The sequence below is a fragment of the Rhincodon typus genome, chromosome 42, assembly GCF_021869965.1.
Source record: "Rhincodon typus isolate 14 chromosome 42, sRhiTyp1.1, whole genome shotgun sequence".
Classification (NCBI taxonomy): Eukaryota; Metazoa; Chordata; class Chondrichthyes; order Orectolobiformes; family Rhincodontidae; genus Rhincodon; species Rhincodon typus.
In genome coordinates this window covers 8,796,584-8,817,315 of record NC_063373.1, presented here as the reverse complement: position 1 = coordinate 8,817,315, position 20,732 = coordinate 8,796,584, and the positions used below count along the sequence as shown (strand labels likewise).

The 20,732-nt window shown below is 44.0% G+C and overlaps 1 protein-coding gene across 1 annotated transcript in view; it reads right to left on the bottom strand.

The window, feature by feature from the left end:
• Positions 1-811: 811 nt before the first annotated feature.
• The window catches only part of LOC109926059 (zinc finger protein 721-like), a 45,310-nt gene continuing 25,389 nt past the window's right edge, over positions 812-20,732 (bottom strand). Inside the window, exons 5-7 of the mRNA XM_048619393.1 lie at positions 13,040-13,144; positions 12,642-12,710; positions 812-6,899 (exon numbers count right to left, since the gene is read on the bottom strand). Of these exons, the coding sequence (XP_048475350.1) occupies positions 5,339-6,899; positions 12,642-12,710; positions 13,040-13,144 (1,735 nt within the window). The 3' untranslated portion in view covers positions 812-5,338. The remainder of the gene's footprint in view (positions 6,900-12,641; positions 12,711-13,039; positions 13,145-20,732) is intronic.

The following is a 20,732-nucleotide window of genomic DNA, read 5'->3' as shown; positions in this document are numbered from 1 at the left end:
CAGCAATAATACCACTAGGCCATCACCTCCAGCTGATACCCATTGATTTCAATTTTACTACAGCTTCTAAATGCCATGCTCAGTCAAATGTGGCCTTGATGTCAAGTGCTGTCACTCTCACCTCACCTCTGACATTCAGCTTTTTTTGTCCATGTTTGAACCAAGACTTAATGAGGTCAGGAACTGACTGAGGTCAGGCTAACTGGCCAATAATTTTGTCTTCTACCACCTCCCTTCTTAAACAGGGGTGTCAAATGAGATGTTTTCCAGTCCTCTGGCATCCTCCCTAACTCCAGTAATTCCTCCATAATCTCTTCAGCTCTCTCCTTCAGGGCCCTGGGGTCATGTCCATCCCGTCTGAGTGATTTATCCACCTTCAGACGCTTCAGCTTTTCCAGCATCTTCTCCTTAGTGCTGGCCTCAACACTCCACTCTGTTCCTGACTCTCCTCAAGTTCTGGTATGTTGCTGGTGACTTCTACTGAGAAAACCATGCAAAGTACCTATATTCAGTTCCTCTGCTATTTCCTTCCTCCCCATTACTCCTTCTCTAGCCTCACTTTCCAGCGATCTAATATTCACTGTTGCTTCTCTCTTACCTTGTATATACCTAAAAAAAAACCTCGCACAATCTTCTTTAATATGGGATCAGAGGTGTGCCTATAGATCAAGAGGTCCACATAATCAATGTAGATGCACTAAATAAAGGAAATGTATTGCAGAGGGTATACATGTCACTGTTATATTTTATTTACAGCATAAATCACTTAAATAATAATGCAACTTTGCCTTAAATAAAAGTTACCGACAGCCTTTCACTCAACTGACTACTTGGATATTGCAGAGATTGTGAATAATACAGTAAAAACAAAGTTTGCAGTACTGGCTAGCTTCCCCTCTTATTTCATGATCTCCCCTCCCACTCACTCCAACTCAGTTCCTGTTTTTTTAAGTTGTCCTCTGCTGGCTTTTAAAGGCTTCCCATTAATCTTTGCCACATTGTATGTGTTTTCTTTTGCTTTTATGTTGTCCCTGACTTCCCATATCAGCCATGGCTGCCTTGTCCTCCCCTTAGAATGCTTATTCCTCATTGGGTTTCATTTCTGCTGTGCATCCTGAAATACCCCCAGAATCTTGTGCCATTGCTGTTCCTTTACCTTCTCTGCTAGGCACCCCTTCCAACCAACTCTGGCCAGCTCCCCTCTCATGGTCCTTGTAGTTACCTTTACTCAATTGTAATACCATTACATCAAATTCCAGTTTCTCCTTCTCTCACTGCAGAGCATATTATGGTCACTGTCCCCTAAGGGATCCCTAGTCAAGTCTGCCTCATTTCACACTCCAAATCCAGAATTCCCTGTTTGCTCATGAGTTCTTTCAAAAAAAAACATCTCGTAGACATTCCACAAATTTATTTTCTTGGGATCTGTTACCAACCTGATTTTCCTAGTCCACCTGCATTTTGAAATCCCCCATGAATAATATAATACTGTCTTTCTTATATGCCTTTTCTAACACCTGATTTATTTTCTGCCCCACATCCTTGTTACTGCTAGGGGGCCTGTACATAACTCCCAGCATGGTCTTTTCCCTTTTGCAGTTTTCTTTTAAATTCTACCTATATAGATTCTATGCCTTTCAACCTTATAATGCTTCTTGCTATCGATTTAATTTCACTTCTTACAAACAAGGCAACCCCGCTCCTTTTGCCTGTCCTTTTGATAGGACATGCATCCTTTGGATATTCAGTTAACGTCTTTGATCTCTTTGCAGCCACAGCTCTACAATGCCTACAACATTGTACCTGCCAATTTCAATGGACACTAAAGCACATTTACATTGTTTTCCATACTGTGCACATGTAAGCACAATGCCCTCGTGTCTCCTGTTCTCTGATACTGTGATTTTACATGACCAACAGCAATGGAACTGTAGTCATGGTCGAGTGGTTAAGGAAATGAATTTAACATTAACTTCATGGAAATTCTTACCCATCTGACTTTATTCATGACTTTAAACACGTGGCTGAGGATTTGTCAGTTACATAAAATATGAATCTTGTGTTTTGCTTTTGTGTATCTTTCACCATTCACAGACTTTGGAGTTGGAAACTGTGGAAACGGCGGAAACGGCAACGGTGTCGAGATGCTTTCATTATAACTGAATATACCGCGGTGAGTTTTTAAATCCCACGGCTTCTGTACCTCCAGTTAGTTCACCTTCATAACATGTTAGAAAATAGCTTTGGAGGAATAAGCAGCAGTGTGGGTTGAATGCAGGGGTTAGGCAGTGTTTTACTGTACAGGAAAACCGAGAACGGTCAATAAAAATATAAACAGCTATTGGTTAGAGATGGGAATGATAGGGCCTGGGGATTGTTATCGAACAGAGACCACAGAGTGCAGGCACATAGTTCCTTGAAAGTTATGCCACAGGGTGGGGAAGAAGGTACTTGGCATGCTTTCCTTCATTGGTCATACCACTGAATACAGTAGTTGGGACATCATGTTACAGCCATATAGGGTATTGCAGTACTGTGTCCCATTCTAGTCACCCTGCTATAGAAAGGATGGTATTAAACTGGAACGGGTGCAAAGAAGATTGACAAGGATGTTAGCCAGACTGGAAGGTTTTAGTTTTCAGAGGAGGTTGGACAGGCTGGGACTTTATGCCCTGGAACATAGGAGGCTGAGGGGTGACCTTATAGAGGTTTGTAAAATCATGAGGGGTATAGATAAGGTGAATAGCCAAGGTCTTTTCCCCAGGGTAGGAGAGTCCAAAACTAGATGGCATAGGCTTAAGGCAAAAGTGAAAAGATTTTAAAGGGTAACTTTTCCACACAGAGGATGGCATGTAAATTGAACGAATTGCCAGAGGAAGTGGTAGAGGTGGGCACAATTACAACATTTAAAAGACATTTGGACAGGTACATGAATAGGAAAGGTTTAGAGGGATATGGGCCAAACACAGCCAAGTGGAACTAGTTCAGTTGAGAAAACCTGATCAGCATGGGCAAGTCGGGCCGAAGGGCCTGTTTCCATGCTGTATGACTCTGTGACATTGGGGAACTAGTTTAGGCTATCGTTGAGAAAAAGAATGAAACAGACAGTCTTTGAGAGTGACACGTTTGGGTGGACACAAAGGAACAGTCTATTTGGAACACTCTATATGACTGTTAACTTAGATTGACAAGACGGGGAAAAAGATACTTAAATAGAACCTTTCAACACCTTAGACAAAGTCAAACTTTGAAGCAACGTTGTGTTTCTGAAGTATACTCAATGTTGCAATCTTAATGACAAGAGTTTGACAAAATACAGAACAACTTGGGCGAAAACATTAACTCTCCCATCTTGATTGGTGGAAAAGATAGCTTTCAGTCCATTGACCAGCTCCACTGTCTATTCTCAGCCTGCATTAGCCAGGAGGAGAAAGGGCTGGATGCTCGAGCCAACAAGTCAAGGCCCCTCTGTAAACAGTCAGTTCCCGCAATTTATTGAGTGGCCTCTGCAGGGAAGCGGCCTTGGCTCATACTGGGAGTTCTTGTCCCACAGTCAGCTGGTACGCGCTTCGGCTGAAAGATGCATTGATCGCAAAAGAAATTTGCATTTATGTAGCACCTTCCTCCATCTCAGGCTGTATCGATGCATCTCAGTGTCATGGAGTCATACAGCACTTTTTGAATTGTAGAAACAGTAGGAGAAGTGGAAGTCCATTCTTGTGCAGTGAGATCATGCAGATGACGATCTGATGATGACCAGACCACTTGTTTTCACTGACATTGATTGAGGCTTTAAATATCAGGCCCCAGGACACCGGGGCTAACTCCTCTCCCTCCCCTCTCTCCTTCTAATTGTAGCCCTTCAATTGTTTGCATCCTGAGGGGGCAGACAGGGCCCTTGGGATAAACACATGAACATAATGCCAGTAAGTTTTAGCTTTTAAATTTCAGAGGTTTCAAGATTTAGAGAATCTGATATTTTTCAGAGATCTTCTCCAAACATATTTTGCTAGCCGGATGTAAGAAAAGAGCATTATTTTCCCTGAAAGAAGACATTTCGGGCTGCTACAGACACACACTTAACTTGACACATTTAACCAGCTAAGTTATCAATGATTCACGCTCAGCCCACTTCTGAATAACCGTTGATGAATAAAGGCTGTATTTTCTTTGATTAGTTATTAAGATGAATTCATAAAAATATACACATCTCAAACCAGAGTTTATGGTCACTGTAAGAGACAGCCTGTGGGAATCTACGAGACAAAAATGCTACCAGCTAATTCTTAGTAGCTGGGAAGGGAGGGGGGCATGAACAGATAGATGGAGATGGAGCCCAGTGAGAGACATAGGAAAGGGAGGTTAATAAAGAAACACGGAAGAAGGTAATCGGGCTGTAAAGTTATTGAAACTCGACGTTGAGTCCCAGAGGCTGCAGGAAGTGGGAAATAAGACGCAATTCTTTGAGCTTGTGCTGAGGCTTGCTGGAACACTGCAGCAGGCCCGAGACCAAAATTGCTGGCCAAGAAACACAGTGGCTTGTCGAAGTGGCAGGCAACTGGAAGCTCGGGGTCGTTTTCACAGACGGAATGGAGATTTCTCTGACAAGAGAAAAAAAAAACACCTTCTGTACCGACACCATCCGTCCCCTCAGGAACTGATAAGTTTCAAAAAGACCCTATTTCTTTTACACTCTAGTGATACAGGCCTAGCCTTCCTTCATAAGGGAACCTAATCCCTCAGCCCACCCCATCGCAGGTATCAGTCCAGTAATGTTCGAATTGAAATGTGGCCCCTCTTGACAGGGTTGTGCTCTCTCAGTACTGGCACCAAGCTACGTCAGTCCTGGATTACGGAGGCCCGAGTTTCTGGAAAGAATCTCAAGTCCTTCAGCTCCTGACTCTTAGATGAGAGACTGAAAACAAACCAAAATAAAAATGCTGGAAATCACAGCGAGTCAGGCAGCTTGCTCTCTCCGTGGATGCTAACGTTATGGAGAGCGCTAAGGTTACAGTCTGCCAGAGTGAACACAGTGGTGTGGCACGGTGGCTAGCACAGCGCCAAGGAACCCGGGTTCGATTCCACCCTCGGACGACTGTCTGTGTGGACTTTGCACATTCCCCCTGTCTGCGCGTGGGTTTCCTCCGGGTGCTCCGGTTTCCTCCCATAGTCCAAAGATGTGCAGGTTAGGGTGGATTGGCCATGCTAAATTGCCCTTAGTGTTCAGGGATGTGTAGATTAGGTGCGTTGCGGGGGGGCGGGGGGAGGTGGGAAGATGGGATGCTCTGAGGGTTGGGTCAAAGGGCCTGTTTCCACTCTGTTAGGGATCCCACAGGATTCAGTCCTGGAGGTGATCAACATCAGCGATAACAGCACAATCCAACCCCAGTAACCTCTTGTGAACCCGCCGGTGCGTCTGCAGGCTGGACGACTGACTGAATCCCTTCCCGCACTCGGAACAGGCGAACGGCCTCTCCCCGGTGTGGACCCGCTGGTGTCGGAGCAGGTCGGACGACTTGCGGAACCGCTTGGAGCAGTGCGAGCAGCCGAACGGCCTCTCCTCGGTGTGGATGCGCTGGTGCAGCATCAGGTTGCGGGAGCTCTTAAAGCCGCTGCCGCAGTCGGGGCACCGGAAGGGTCTCTCGCTGGTGTGGGTGACCTGGTGGTTGAGCAGGTTGGACGAGGTGCTGAAGCCCTTCCCGCACTCGGAGCAGACGAACGGCCTCTCCCCGGTGTGGACCCGCTGGTGCCTCCTCAGGTCGGACGATGTTCTAAAGCCCTTGGCGCAGTGAGAGCAGCCGAACGGCCTCTCCTCGGTGTGGATCCGCTGGTGCACCATCAGGTCCCCGGAGCTCTTGAAGCTGCTGCCGCACTCGGGGCACCGGAAGGGTCTCTCGCTGGTGTGGGTGACCTGGTGGTTCAGTAGGTTGGACGAGGTCTTGAACCCCCTGCCGCACTCGGAGCAGGAGAACGGCCTCTCCCCGGTGTGGACCCGCTGGTGCCTCCTCAGTTTGGACAATATCCTGAATCTCTTGGCGCAGTGAGAGCAGCCGAAAGGCCTCTCCTCGGCCTGGCTCGGCTGGTGAGCCGCCAGCTCCCCGGAGCTCTGAAAGTCCCCGCCACCGCCGCCGCAGTCAGAGCATTTGCACGACCTCTCCGCCGTGTGGCTGATCTGGTGCCTCAGCAGGCTGGAAGACTGGGTGAACCCCTTTCCGCACAGGGAGCAAGTGAACAGCCAGTCGCCCGTGTGAACGCGCCGGTGCTTCTGGAGGTTGGAAGGGAACCGGAACGCCTTGCCGCAGTCGGGGCAGGAGAACGGCCTCTCCCCAGTGTGAACCCGCTGGTGGGTCTGCAGGCCGGATAACTGAGCGAACGCCTTGCCGCACTCGGCACAGGGGAACGGCCTCTCCTCGGTGTGAACCCGCTGGTGCTTCTGCAAGTTGGACGAGTTGTTGAACCGCTTGCCACACTCAGAGCAGGCGAAGGGCCGCTCGCCGGTGTGGATGTGCTGGTGCCTCTGCAGATTGTTGGAATGACTGAACCCTTTCCCGCACAGGGGGCAGGTGAACGGCCTCTCCCCGCTGTGGACCCGCTGGTGCCTCAGCAGGTGGCACGACTGAGCGAAGCCCTTCCCGCAGATGAAGCAGGTGAACGGCCTCTCCCCGGTGTGGACCCGCTGGTGTTTCAGCAGGATGGGGAACTGAGTGAACCCTTTCCCGCACACAGAGCAGGTGAACGGCCTCTCCCCGGTGTGGACACGCCGGTGGGTTTCCAGCTCGGACGGGGACCGGAAACCCTTCTGGCAGTCCCCACATTTCCAAGATTTCTCCATGGTGCGGATGTTCTCCAAGTTTGACAATGTTTGATCACCGAAAGAATAGATGTACGGTCTCTTGCCACTGTGTGTCGCGCAACGTTACTTTCCAGTTGGGAAACGAGTTATAGGTTTTTCCACAGCCTGCGCACTGGAACACACTCACTGTGTACTTATGTGGTTTTTTTTCCAGTCCAAGTTGTTGTTTAAACCCTGAAGCAGAGATACTCAACAAACATTTCTCCGTCCAAATTAAAAAAGATAATGATATTCAGCTCATGAAAGACTGAATGACTGTCAGATATCGGTGACATGTGGTCAAACTTCCGTTTGTAAATCCTCCCCTTTCAATATCCTGTAAAAAAAGAGATAACGAGAGCTGTCAGTTTCATTGGAAGGTAGAAATTCAAAACAAAATTCTTTGGAACATCCTTTCCTCTCTTGTTTCAGAGAATGTAGATCTCCATCCTACACACTCCATTCTCACTCTGTTGATGCAGTATCCACCCTCCCAACTCCCCTGAAGTTGCTGATTCAAAATGAAATCAGAGGAAAATGTTGATTGAGGGATCCCACTCACACTTCCTGTATTGGACATAGAGAGAAGAAGTCTTGATGCAGGCTGCTGGCATGATGCTAAGTAGATCATTACTCGGGCAGTGAATGGTTTTTACTGGGAACTCTGCAAACAAAGGTGGTGGAATGGGAGGTGGTTCCAAATGGAAATTAGATTGGCAGTTGAGGGAAATAAGTATCTGGGGATATGAGGGAGAATGGGAATGACTGGTTTGCTCAATACAGAATCAGCATGGACCTGAGTTGCCAAATGGATTCCTTTGGTCCCATATGGACAGGGCTGGTGAATGTGTGGCAAGGAGTTGGTACAAAGGGCGAGAATTCAGTTCTGAACCACTGACATCTCTTCTGGGGTAGAAAATATAAGAAGGATGGGTTGCCCCGAGTTGGAACAAGACCAATATCCTGGTGGGGAGATTTGCTGGTGATACTCGGGAAGCTTTAAACTTGTGGGTGGGGGACCCAAAGAGATAGTGGGAAAAGTGATAAGTATGAAGCTGGTACAGTAAATAAGAGGAGCAGGTTAAATAATCAAGGCAGGCAAAAGCGTGGCAGAAGCCTGAAAATGAAGTAACTGTGTTGATGATGTAAGAACAGCATGAGCCCAGCAGGCTAAGCACTTAAGGAGGACTGTAATGCTGAACTTTTAACTTTGTACCTAAGATTTTGTACTAAGGTACCTTTGTACCTCAGATGGCACCAAGAATGATGACTTTGTATACTTTCACTATACTCCTGTGTCCCTGTACTTGAGTACACATGACAATAAAATCTATTTCTAATTCCAGTAAAGCCTAATCCTAAGACTGACAAATCAAACTGCATTGATTTCGATGCAAGAGGCCTGACAGGTAAGCCAGATGAACTTAGGGCATGGTTGGGAACATGGGACTGGAATATCATAGAAACATGACTCAAGGAGGGACTGGCAGTTTGATGTTCTGGGGTCTCGATGCTATAGGAAGCTGAGAAAGGGGGTCAAGAGTGGAGGGGGAGTGGCGTTTTTAATTAAGGATAACTTTACAGTTGTCCAATTTTCCTGGGAGAACATCCACTGACATTATTTGGGTGGAACCGAGAAATAAGAAAGGGGTAATCGATGGTATTGTTCTACAGGCCTCCCAATAGTCAGCAGGAAATTAAGAAGCAAATATGTAAGGAGATATCTGTAGGAATAATAGGGTTGTTATGGTAGGGGGTTTTAACTTTCCAAACGTAGACCGGGACTGCCACAGTGTTAAGGGCTTATCGATTTATACAGTACGGAAACAGACCCTTTGGTCTAACTCGTGATCACTGACCATCCCAATCTTCGTCCTCTGAACGCTCCAGGGAAAAAAAAGCCCCAGCTTATTCAACCTATTCCAAAATTGACCTCAACAATGTCCTGTACAGCTGCGACATGACATCCCAAGCGGAAGTTAAGTGTGTACAAGAAAATTTCCTTATACAATATGTGAATGTGCCTATTAGAGAAAGAGCAAAACTTGATCTACTCTTGGGAAATAAGGCAGGGCGAGTGACTGAAGTGACTCGGGGGGGAAGGGGCACCCTGTGTCAAGTGACCATAATTCTATTAGTTTTAAAATGGTTATGTAGAAGGATAGACCTGATCTAAAAGTTAAGGTCCTAAATAGGAGGAAGGCCAATTTTGACGATATTAGGCAGGGACTTTCAAAAGCTGACTATGAACAGGTAAAGGGATGGTTGGAAAGTGGAAGGCCTTCAGAGCATTATGTTCCTGTTAGTGCAAAGGACAACGCTGATAGGTGTAGGGAATGCTGGATGACTAGAAAATTTGACATTCTGGTCAAGAGAAAGGAGGAGGCATGTGTCAGGTATAGACAGCTGGGATAGAGTGATTCCCTAGAAGTATATAAGGACAGTAGGAGTATACTTAAGAGGGAAATGAGGGCGGCAAACGGGGTACGTGAGATAGTTTCATCAAATAGGGTTAGGACGGCAAAAAGAGTAATTAGGGAGAAAATAGGGCCCCTTAAAGATCGAGAAGGCCATCTACGTGCAGAACGACAGGAGATGGCTGAGATACTAAACGAATGTGAGGTGATGCATTTTGGAAGGTCAAGTACAGGCGGAAAGTAGACATTGAATGGTAGAACCCTTAGAAGTATCAATATGCAGAGAGATCTGGGTGTGCCGGTCCACAGAAGGTGGCAGTGCAAGTAGATAAGGCAGTAAAAATGGCTTGTGGCATGCTTGCCTTCACTGGAAGGGGCACTGAGTATCAGAATAGGCAAGTTATGCTGCAGCTTTATAGAACTTTAGTTAGGCCACACGTGGAATATTGCACGCAGTTCTGGTCACCACACTACCAGAAGGATGTAGATACTTTGGAGAGGGTACGGAAAAGGTTTACCAGGATTTTGTCCGGTATGGGGGATTTTAGCTATCGAGAAAGGTTGGATAGACTGGGTTTGTTTTCACTGGAACGCAGGAGGTTGAGGGGCATCCTAATAGAAGTTTATAAGATTGTCAATGGCATGGATAGAGTGGAAAATATGAGGCTTTTTCCCAGGGTGGAGGGGCCACTTACTAAGGGACACAGGTACAAGGTGCAGGGGGTGAGTTTAAAAGAGACGTGTGAGGCAAGTTTTCACACAAAGGGTGGTAAACACCTGGAACATTCTGCCAAAGGTGGTGGTGGAAGCAGACACAATAGCAGCATTCAAGAAACACCTGGACAAATACATGAATAGGAAGGGAATAGAGGGAACACAGATCCTGTGAGTGAAGGCAGTTTTAGTATGAAAGGGCAAAATGTGTCGGCGCAGGCTTGGAGGGCCAAAGGGCCTGTTCCTGCACTGTACTGTTTTTTGTTCTTTGACTATTTTTTATCAGTATTTACAGTGAGGAAAGGATTTGTAAGCTAGTAAACTTTGTGAAATAAATAATGATATCTTAAAAGATGTCTATATTACAGAAGAGGAGGTGCAAAAATGGTAATTAAAATGCAAAATGGTAGATAAATGCCCGGGACCTGATCAGGTGTATCCCAGAACTATGTGGAAAGCTAGGGAAGAGATTGCAGGCCCCTTGCTGAGGTATTTTTACCATCAGCAGCGATGGGTGAGGTGTCATAGCATGGAGGGTGGCTCATGTGGTGTCATTATTTAAGGAAGGAAAAGCCAGGGAACTATAGACCAGTGAGGCTGGCATCAGTAGTAGGGGACTCTGAGGGACAGGATTTACAGGTATTTGGAAAGGCAAGGACTGATTAGGGACAGTCAACATGGCTTTCTGCGTAGGAAATTGTCTCTCACAAACTTGACAGAGTGTTTTGAAGAAGTGACAAAAAAGATAAATGAAGGCAAAGTGGTGGACTTTGTCTATATGGACTCCAGTAAGACATCTGACAAGGTTCCTCATGGTAGAATGGTTAGCAAGGTTAGATCCGGGGAAGCTAGCCAATTGGATACAAAATTGGCTTGATGGTAGGAGGCAGAGAGTGGTGGCGCAGGGTTGTTTTTTTGAACTAGAGACCTGTGACTAGCGGTGTGCCACAAAAATAAGTGCTGGGTCCACTGCTTTTCATTATTTATATAAATAATTTGGATGTGAATATAGGAGGTATGGTTCGTAAGTTTGCAGACGACACCAAAATTGGTGGTGTAGTGGACAGCGAAAAGGGTTATCTGAGAGTACAACGGGACCTTGATCAGATGGGCCAATGGGTCCAGAAGTGGCTGATGGAGTTTAATTTAGATAGATGTGAGGTATTGCATTTTGGCAAGGCAAACCAAGGCAGGACTTACATAGTTAATGGTTGGGCCCTGAGGGGTGTTGTCAAACACAGATCTAGGGGTGCAGGTAAAAAGTTCCTTGAAAGTGGCATTACAGGTAGACAGGATGGTGAAGGCAGCATTTGGTATGCTTACCTTCATTGGTCAGAACGTTGAGTATAGGAGTTGAGAGGTCATGTTGTGGCTATACAGGATATTGGTGAGGCCACTTCTGGAATACTGCATATCATCACTGTCAATTTTTCAGTGTACCTTTAGAAATCCTGCTGGTGATATCATCATTGTATGATAGCATGGGGCCTAAGGGTACAAAGATCACAAGTTCCAGCTTAATGCAGATCATTTCAAGCAAGGCATATGAATGTAGTATTTATGTATTTTAGTATGTGTCATCATAAATATCTATCAGATTATTCTATACTAGGTTATCCACTTCTAATCTCTTATATCACATGGATAACTTAAACATTGGTGATGTGTGTATGGAACAAGCTGCCAGAGGAAGTGGTGGAGGCAGGTACAATTACAACATTTAAAAGGCATCTGATAGGTTATATGAACAGGAAAGGTTTAGAGGGATAGGGACCAAATGCTGACAAATCAGGCGAAGTCAGATTGGGATATCTGGTCAGTGCAGACAAGTTGGGCAGAAAGTCTGCTTCTGTTGAGTATGACTCTAATTCTAGTGTCCCTGCTATTGGAAGGTTTACCAGGATGTTGCCGGGATCAGAGAGTTGGAATAGGCTGGGGATTTATTCCCTGAAACATTTTTCCTTCCTGTTAGAGGCTGAGGTACCTTAAACAGGTTTATAAAAATTTTAGACAGATTTATACTTTCAAACCTTAGAGGTTTAAAAAATCATGAAGGGCATGGATAGGATAAATAGGCAAGGTCTTTTTCCCAGGGTAGGGGATTCCAAAACTAGAGAGTGTAAGTTTATGGTGAGAGGTTAAAAATTTAAAAGGGATCCAAGGGACAACTTTTTCATGCAGAGGGTGGTGTGTGTATGGAATGAGCTGCCAGAGGAGTTGGTGGAGACCGGTAAATTTCAACATTTAAAAGACATCTGGATGGGTACACGAATAGAAAGGGTTTAGAGGAACATGGGCCAAATGTTGGCAAATGGGACTAGATCAGTTTTAGGATATCTGGTCAGCATAGACGAGTTGAAGCAAAGCGTCTGTTTCCCTGCTCTAGAACTGGACGAGTGGAAATAAATAACACAGCTAAGGTACCATATCATAATACTAGAAGTTATTGTTGAACCATAAGTACTAATTTTAAAATAAACCATATAATAACACTAGACAAATTTCTGTCCCAAATTCATTCAGTGGCCCCTTAAATGTTCTCCAACTCCTGGGGAAAACATCCTTGAATTATGAACATTAGGAAAAAAACCACACTTTTGGCTAGAAAAAGAAACGTCTCAAACAATGGGAGCAATGGATGTCAATGTCTTTAAGAGAGAGAGAAGACCTTGGCCAACCTTTCCAGACTCTGCCCCTTGCTGGATTTACTTCCTTTCCTCTCAGTTCCTGCAATCAACAAATTAACCCTAGAATAAGAAAATAAAAAGAAACGTGGAAAAAAGAGAGTTTTTCGCTCACAGATATTGGACTGAGGAGGAAGTTGCAGTCAGGGGTGAAGCTCAATCTTCATTCAGAGACACAGCAGCAGTTTTGCTGGGCAGGAACTGGCAGCTTCAGGAGCTCATTGTCCAACTTCCGCATTCAGACAATAGGGAAGCTCTTACTGGCTGGAGGACCAGCCTCCTTCCGGTCATCCAACCTTCTCTATTGGTCAAATACAAACTGCGAGATGACAAAAGGGTGTAACGTTGCCTTACATTCTCTACACATGCGCAGTTGCTCCCCATGTCTTCACATGCGCAGTCGGTATCCATAGCCCGTGCCTCGCACAGAGCGATTTCCACCGCGCTGCGCCTTGTGGGAGTTCAGGCCACCATGATCCGAGCCAAGCTCCAAAAGCCTGGATTTGAGATGACAAGATGTTGGGAATGGTAGAGGGTGGTGTGCATAATGACCGCAGCATGGAATAACGTGCCTGTAAGTGGTGCTGAAGAAGACTCACATTGGGTTTGAAACGTTTCTCTCTCAACAGATGCAACTAGAGCTGCTGAGTTTCTTCAGCTTCCTCTGTGTACGTGTGGGTAGTCACTGGATTGGATTGGATTGTGAGACCCCTTTAGCCAATTAGAGTTACAATTTCTGGTATAAAGATCTGCAAAAGAAAACAAAGAACAGTGGGTGCTGGAAATCAGAAACAAAAGCAAAAACAGAAATTGTTGGAAAAACTCAGCAGGCCTGGCAGCATCTTTGGAGAGAACGTAGAGTTTTTCCAGAAATTTCTGTTTTTGTTTTCGTTGTTGATAAAGATTTGCACACCAGGGTGTTATATTGCAGGGGACAATAGGTAACTGTGAAACTGAACCCGAGAGTCACGTCCTTCTGGAGAGGAAAATTAGCCTGAAATCCAGGAGAAGGATACTGGAATTGATTAGGGTTACAACCAGTAGATTGGAGAGACTGTGTGGTGGGCAGGTATTTGCAGTTCGACAGGGGAAATTATGTTTAAATCAATTAGATTTATCTGTACTGAATTCCTATCCTGTAATATCAGAGAATTTGAAAATCTTCAGTTCTAGTACTTTTCCCAGTACCTATTCCTGGTGATTACAATTGTTATTTTTTTTCCCCATTATTTTAATTATTTTGATTTTGAAGTATTTTCTTTTGTTTATTCTCCACTGAAGTCTGGCACAAAATACCTGTTCAGTTCAATCGCCATTTTCTTCTTTGCTTTTATTAATTCTCCAGTCTCACTATCTTAGGGACCATCTGCTTTTATATTTCTAGTATGATTTCACAGATATTTTGATTTCTTAATTCTTAGTTTCTTTTTAGTCCTTTATTGCTTTCTAAAATTTGCTGAAAGCTCTTTGTAGTATCGTAGACGTTTTTGATAAACCTTTAACTCACTTAGTTGGGCAGGAATGGCATACCATTTATTGTACAGGGTCTTTGCTTTTTTAGTGGAATATCCATTTTTTTCAGAGATAGAAATATTTCCTTAAATGCCTGTTGCTGTTAATCCCCGTATTAGATTTTAATCTATTTTCCAACTTCGTTCAGCCAACACAACCCTAACAACATTGTAATTACCTTTATTTAGGTACTCTAGTCTTATAAATACATTCTCAACCTCAAATGTATTGTGAAGTTCTGTCATAGTTTGATTATGTCTGACTGATTAGGGATAGTCAACAAGGCTTTGTGCATCAGAAATCATGTCTCGCTAACTTGATTGAATTTTTTGAATAAGTAACGAAGAGGATCGATGAGGGCAGAGCAGTGGACATGATGTATATGGACTTCAGTAAGGCATTCGACAAAGTTTCCCATGGTAGACTGATTAGCAGGGTTAGATCACATGGAATACAAGAAGGACTAGCCATTTGGATATAGAAGTGGCTCAATGGTAGAAGACAGAGGGTGGTGGTGGAGGGTTGTTTTTCAGACTGGAAGCTTGTGACCAGCGATGTGCCACAAGGATCAGAGCTAGGTCCACTGCTTTTTGTCATTTATATAAATGATTTGGATGTGAACATAAGAGGTGTGATTAGTAAGTTTGCAGATGACACCAAAATTGGAGATGTAATGGACAGCGAAGAAGGTTACGTCAGAGTACAATGGAATCTTGATCAGATGGGCCAATGGTCCAAGGACTGGCAGATGGAGTTTAATCGAGATAAATGTGAGGTGCTGCATTTTGGAAAGGCAAATCAGGGCAGGACTTATACACTTAATGGTAAGGTCCTGTGGAGTGATGCTGAACAGAGAAACGTTGGAGTGCAGGTTCATAGTTCCTTGAAAATAGAGTCCCAGGTTGACAGGATAGTGAAGAAGGCATTCAGTACGCTTGCCTTTATTGGTCAGTGCATTGAGTATCGAAGGTGGGAGGTCATGTTGCAGTTGTACAGGGCATTGCTTAGGCCACTTTTGGAATACTGTGTGCAATTCTGATCTCCCTGCTATAGGAAGGATGTTGTGATACTTGAAAGGGTTCAGAAAGGATTTACAAGGATGTTGCCAGGGTTGGAGGGTTTGAGCTGTAGGGAGAGACAGCATAGGCTAGTGCTGTTTTCCTTGGATCATCAGAGGCTAAGGAATGACCTTATAGAGGTTTATAAAATCATGAGGAGCATGGATAGGTTGAATAGATAAGGTCTTTTTCACAGGGTCGGGGCGTCCAAAACTAGAGGGCAGAGGTTTAAGGTGAGAGGGGAAAGATTTAAAAGGGATCCAAGGGACAACTTTTTCACGCAGAAGGTGGTGCATGCATAGAATGAGCTGCCAGAGGAAGTGGTGGAGGTTGGTACATCTACAACATTTAAAAAGCATCTGGATGGGTACATGAATAGGAAGGGTTTCGAGGGATATGGGCCAAATGCTGACAAATGGGACTAGATTAATTTAATCTGGTCTGCATGGATGAGTTGGACCAAAGGGTCTGTTTCCATACTGTACAGCTCTATGACTCGATAATCTTTTCAAAGCATGAATGCATTGGAATACAGTTGGGTTTTAAACCACTTCCATTACAAAAGCTTTAAAAAGTCTTGCATTTGTGTGAAAATTACAATGCCCCAGTAGACTGACGACTGCCTAAATCCCTTTCCCTATTCAGAGTGGATGAATGGCCTTTTGACTGTTTAATGTTGCTAGTGTGTCAGCTGGCTGGAGGAGTGCATGATTCTTTCCCACACTTTGAATAGTGGAATGGGCTCTCCGGTACAACCCCTCTGGTGTTGCAGTTGGATCACTTACTGAATCCTTTCCACATTAAAAGCAGGAGAATGCTGGTGTGGAGTGAGCTTGTTGGTATAACAACAGTGGAAATACTTTGTGAATTCCCTTCCACCTATAGACCAGGTGAAGGACGCTCCCTGCAACAAGTGCGTTGAGTTTCTAGAGTGGACAGGGTTGGGTAGTGGATTGTAATCTCCCCCAACAGCCTGTTTTTTTTCACAGATTCTTCATGATCCTGATTTCAACGTTATCCACCAGATTTGACGAGTCTCATTCAAACAATTCTCCCTCCAGTGTGATAGCTTTACAGACTGAGTAAGCAGTTAAAGGTCTTTCTGCAGTCAATGCACTGGAACATTTTTCACTCAGGCTGTGTGTGTGTGTGTTACAGAAGCACACTCTACAGTCAATCCCAGTTGACTAAGTCAAACCTACCACAAATTCAATATGTGTGCAAACTGCAGTCAAGCAAGCTGTGCCATAACAGCATTGCTCACCCCTATCTTTCTTTCATCAATACTTTCCCTTCTCCACCCCAAGATCCTCAAAGCTTCCCACTAGAGTGAAGCTAATCCACAGGATGGGTGGAGGAACTATTCAACATGGATCACCTCCAGCCCAGAAACTACCTCAATCACTGTCATTAAAGCTGTCATCTGCATCTTTATGTACATGCACACTCAGAGGCTGAGCTCCAAACTATTACTGATGCCTTCATGACAAGGCATATGAGATAGGATAAATATCCAGAAGACAAAGCTCCTCTTCCAGCCTGCTCCAATTGCATAACACAGCCTCCACGTCAGTCTAAATATATGAATCACTGTCTCCCAGATACACACTGCTTATCTAAGTTTGGAATGCTAATTCATCAGACTATTTCTTGTCTTTTCCCTAAATCTCCTTTGTTGGATCTGTGGATTTTTGGGTTTAGCATCACTGTCACTTAAAGTTGGTCAAGGAGTAGGCAATTCTGCCCCTCGAGCCTTCTCCACAATTTCATACAATCATAGTTGATCTCCATGTAACCATAAGACCATAGACCATAAGATGTAAGAGCAGAATTAGGCTGTTTGGGTACATTGAGACTGCTCCACCAGTCGATAATTGCTGGGATGTTTCTCAGCACATGCTCCTGTTTTCTCCCATAACTCTTGGTCCCTTTACTAATTCAGAACCTATCTATCACTCAATGAATTGACCTCCACAGTCTTCAGCAGCAATGCGTTCCACAGATTCACCACTCTCTGGCTGAAGAAATTCCTCCTCATCTCAGTTCTGAAGGGTCATCCCTTCACCCTGAGACTGGGCTCTTGGGTCCTACTAGTGGAAACATTTTCTCCACGTCCACTTTATCCAGGCCTCTAAACATTCTTCAGGCTTCAGTTAGAACCACCCCTCATCCTTCTAATCTCCATTGAGTATAGACCCAGAGTCCTCAACTGCTCCTCATATGATGAGCCCTTCATTCCCAGGATCGTTCTTATGAATCTCCTTTGGACACCCCTCCTAGGCCAACAAATCCTTCCTTACACAGTGCCTAAAACTGCTCATAATATTCCAAATGTAGTCCTGACCAGATCCTATACAGCCTCAGCAGTACCTTCCTGCTCTTGTATTCTAGCCCTCTTGAAATGAATGCTGACATTGTATTTGCCTTCTTAACTGTCAACTGAACTTGCATGTTAACCTTAAAAGAATCCTGAATTAGGACTCCTAAGTCCCTTTTGTGCTTCAGATTTCTGAAGCCTTTCCCATTTAGAAAATAGCCAATGCATCTAATCTTCCTGTCAAAGTGCATCGACTGACTCTTTCCCACATTGTATTCCATCTGCCACCTTTTTGCCCACTCTCCTAGCCTGTTCAAGACGTTTTGCAGCCTACCTTTTTCCTCAGCACTACCTGTCCCTCCACCTATTATGCTGGATTTTAATCACATTTGTAAATACATCGAATGTTGAATGACTTATAGAGTCATAGAGTCATACAGCACAGAAACAGACCCTTTGGTCCATAAGAACATAAGAAATAAGAGCAGGTGTGGCCATCTGGCTCATCAAGCCTGCTCTGCCATTCAATAAGATATTTTTCGTGGACTCAGTTTCACTTACCCACCCACTCACCATAACCCTTAAATCCTTTACTGTTCAAAAATCTATCTATCTTTGCCTTAAAAACAATCAATGAGGTAGCCTCAACTGCTTCACTGGGCAGGGAATTCGACAGATTCACAATCCTTTGGGAGAAGTTCTTCCTCAACTCAGTCCTAAATCTGCTCCCCCCTATATTGAGGCTATCCTAGTTCTAGTTTCACCCACCAGTGGAAACAACCTCTCTGCTTCTATCTTATCTATTCCTTTCATAATTGTGTATGTTTCTATAAGAACCCCCTTCATTCTTTTAAATTCCCAGTCTACTCAATCTATCCTAATAAGCCAACCCTCTCAATTCCATAATCAACCTCGTCTGTACCCCTTCTAGTGCCAGTATATCCTTTCTCAAGTAAGGAGACCAAAACTGTACATAGTATTCCAGTGTGTCCTCACCAACACCCTATACAGCTGCAACATAACCTCGCTATTTTTAAATTCCATCCCTCTCTAGCAATGAAGGACAATATTCCATTTGCCTTCTTAATTATCTGCTGCATCTGCAAACCAACTTTTTGTGATTCATGCACAAGGACACCCAGGTCCCTCTGCACAGCAGCATGCTGCAATTTTTTGCCATTTAAATAATAGTCCATTTTGCTGTTATTCCTGCCAGAATGGATGACCTCACATTTAAGAACATTGTACTCCACCTGCCAGACCCTTGCCCACTCACTTAACCTATCTATATCCCTCTGTAGACTTTATGTCCTCTGCACACTTTGCTCTACCGTACATTCTAGTGTCATCTGCAAACTTTGACATGCAACACTTGGTCCCCAACTCTAAATCATCTAGGTAAATTGTAAACAATTGTGGTCCCAACACTGATCCCTGAGGCACAAAACAAGCTACTGATCATCAACCAGAAAAACTATCCCTCCTCTTTGTTTTCTGTTAGTTAACCAATCTTCTATTCATGCTAATATATTACCCATAATACCATGCATGTTTATCTTATGCAGCAGCCTTTTGTGTGGCACCTTGTCATATGCCTTCTGGAAATTCTGATACACCAAATCCACTAGTTCCCCATTGCCCATGATGCTCGTAATGTCTGCAAAGAGTCCCAGTTCATAATCCCAAACTAAACTAGTCCCACCTGCATGCACTTTGCCTCTCCTTATAAACTCAAATCCTCTATTCCTGGCAATATCCTGATAAATCTCTTCTGAATCCTTTCCAACTTAATAAATATCATTCCTATAACAGGGAGACCAGAACTGGACACAGTACGCCACAAAAAGCCTTACCAATATCTTGTACAATCTCAACTCCTATACACAAAGGTGTGAGCAATGAAGGCAAGCATACTAAATGCCTTCTGAATCAACCCATCTATATGTGATGCAAACTTCAAGGAATTATTTACCTAAACCTGTAGGTGTCTCTGTTCTACAACACTATCCAAGGCTGTACTCTTTATTGTATAAGTCCTTGTTTGTTTTACCAAAATGCATTACCTTGCATTTATCCAAATTAAACTCCATCTGCCACTCTTCAGCCCATTGACCCAAGTGATCAACATCCCTTTGTAATCTTAGATATCCGTCACTATCCACTGTATCACCAATCTTGGTGTCATCTGCAAACCTACTAACCATACCTTTTACATTCTCATCTCAATAATTTATATAAATGATGTTAGAAGTGGACCCACAGCACTGTGAACACGATGGCTGTAGAACACTGCTGGTCACAGACCTCCAGTTCAAAAAACAACCCTCTCTGTCTCCTACCATTAAGCCAATTTTGTATCCAATTGGTAACCTCACTCTGAATCCCATGTGATCTAACTTTACTAAATAGTCTACCACGCAGAACCTTGTCAAAGGCTTTACTAAAATCCAAGTAAACAATGTCTACTGCTCTGCCCTCACAATCTTCTTAGTTATTTCCTCAAAAAACTCAATCAAGTTTGTGAGACATGATTTCCCTCACACAAAACCATGCTGACTACCCCTAATCATTCCCTACCTCTCCAAATGCATGTTAATCCTATCTTTCAAAATCACTTCCAACAACTTATCCATCACTGAACTCAGAATCACATGTCTGTAGTTCCCAAGCTTCTCCTTACATCCCTTCTTAAATAAAGCCAATCTCCAGTCATCCAGAATCTCACCCATATTTATAGATGACACAAATATTTCTAATGTGGAGGTGCTGGCATTGGACTGGGATGGACAAAGCCAGAAGTTGCACGACACCAGGTTATAGTCCAACAGATTCATTTGAATTCACAAGCTTTCAGAGTGCTGCTCCTTTGTCAGATGAAATGACAAATATGTCTGCAAGGGACCCACAATTTACTCCCAAACTTTCCACAAAGTCCTTGGATATACTAAATCAGGTCCCAAGGATTTATCCACCTTTATTTTTTTCTATGATCTCCAGCATATAATCTTCTGTTATATGTTTCAAAACATAAATATTTATTTCCCTGAATTCTTAGCCTCCAATCTCTAGCCTGCATTTCTTTTTCCACAGTAAAAACTGACGCGAAAAGTTCATTTAATATCTCTCCCATCTCCTGATGTTCAACATAAAGATGACTTCTTTGATCTTTAAGGGGCACTACTCTCTCTTTCATTGCTA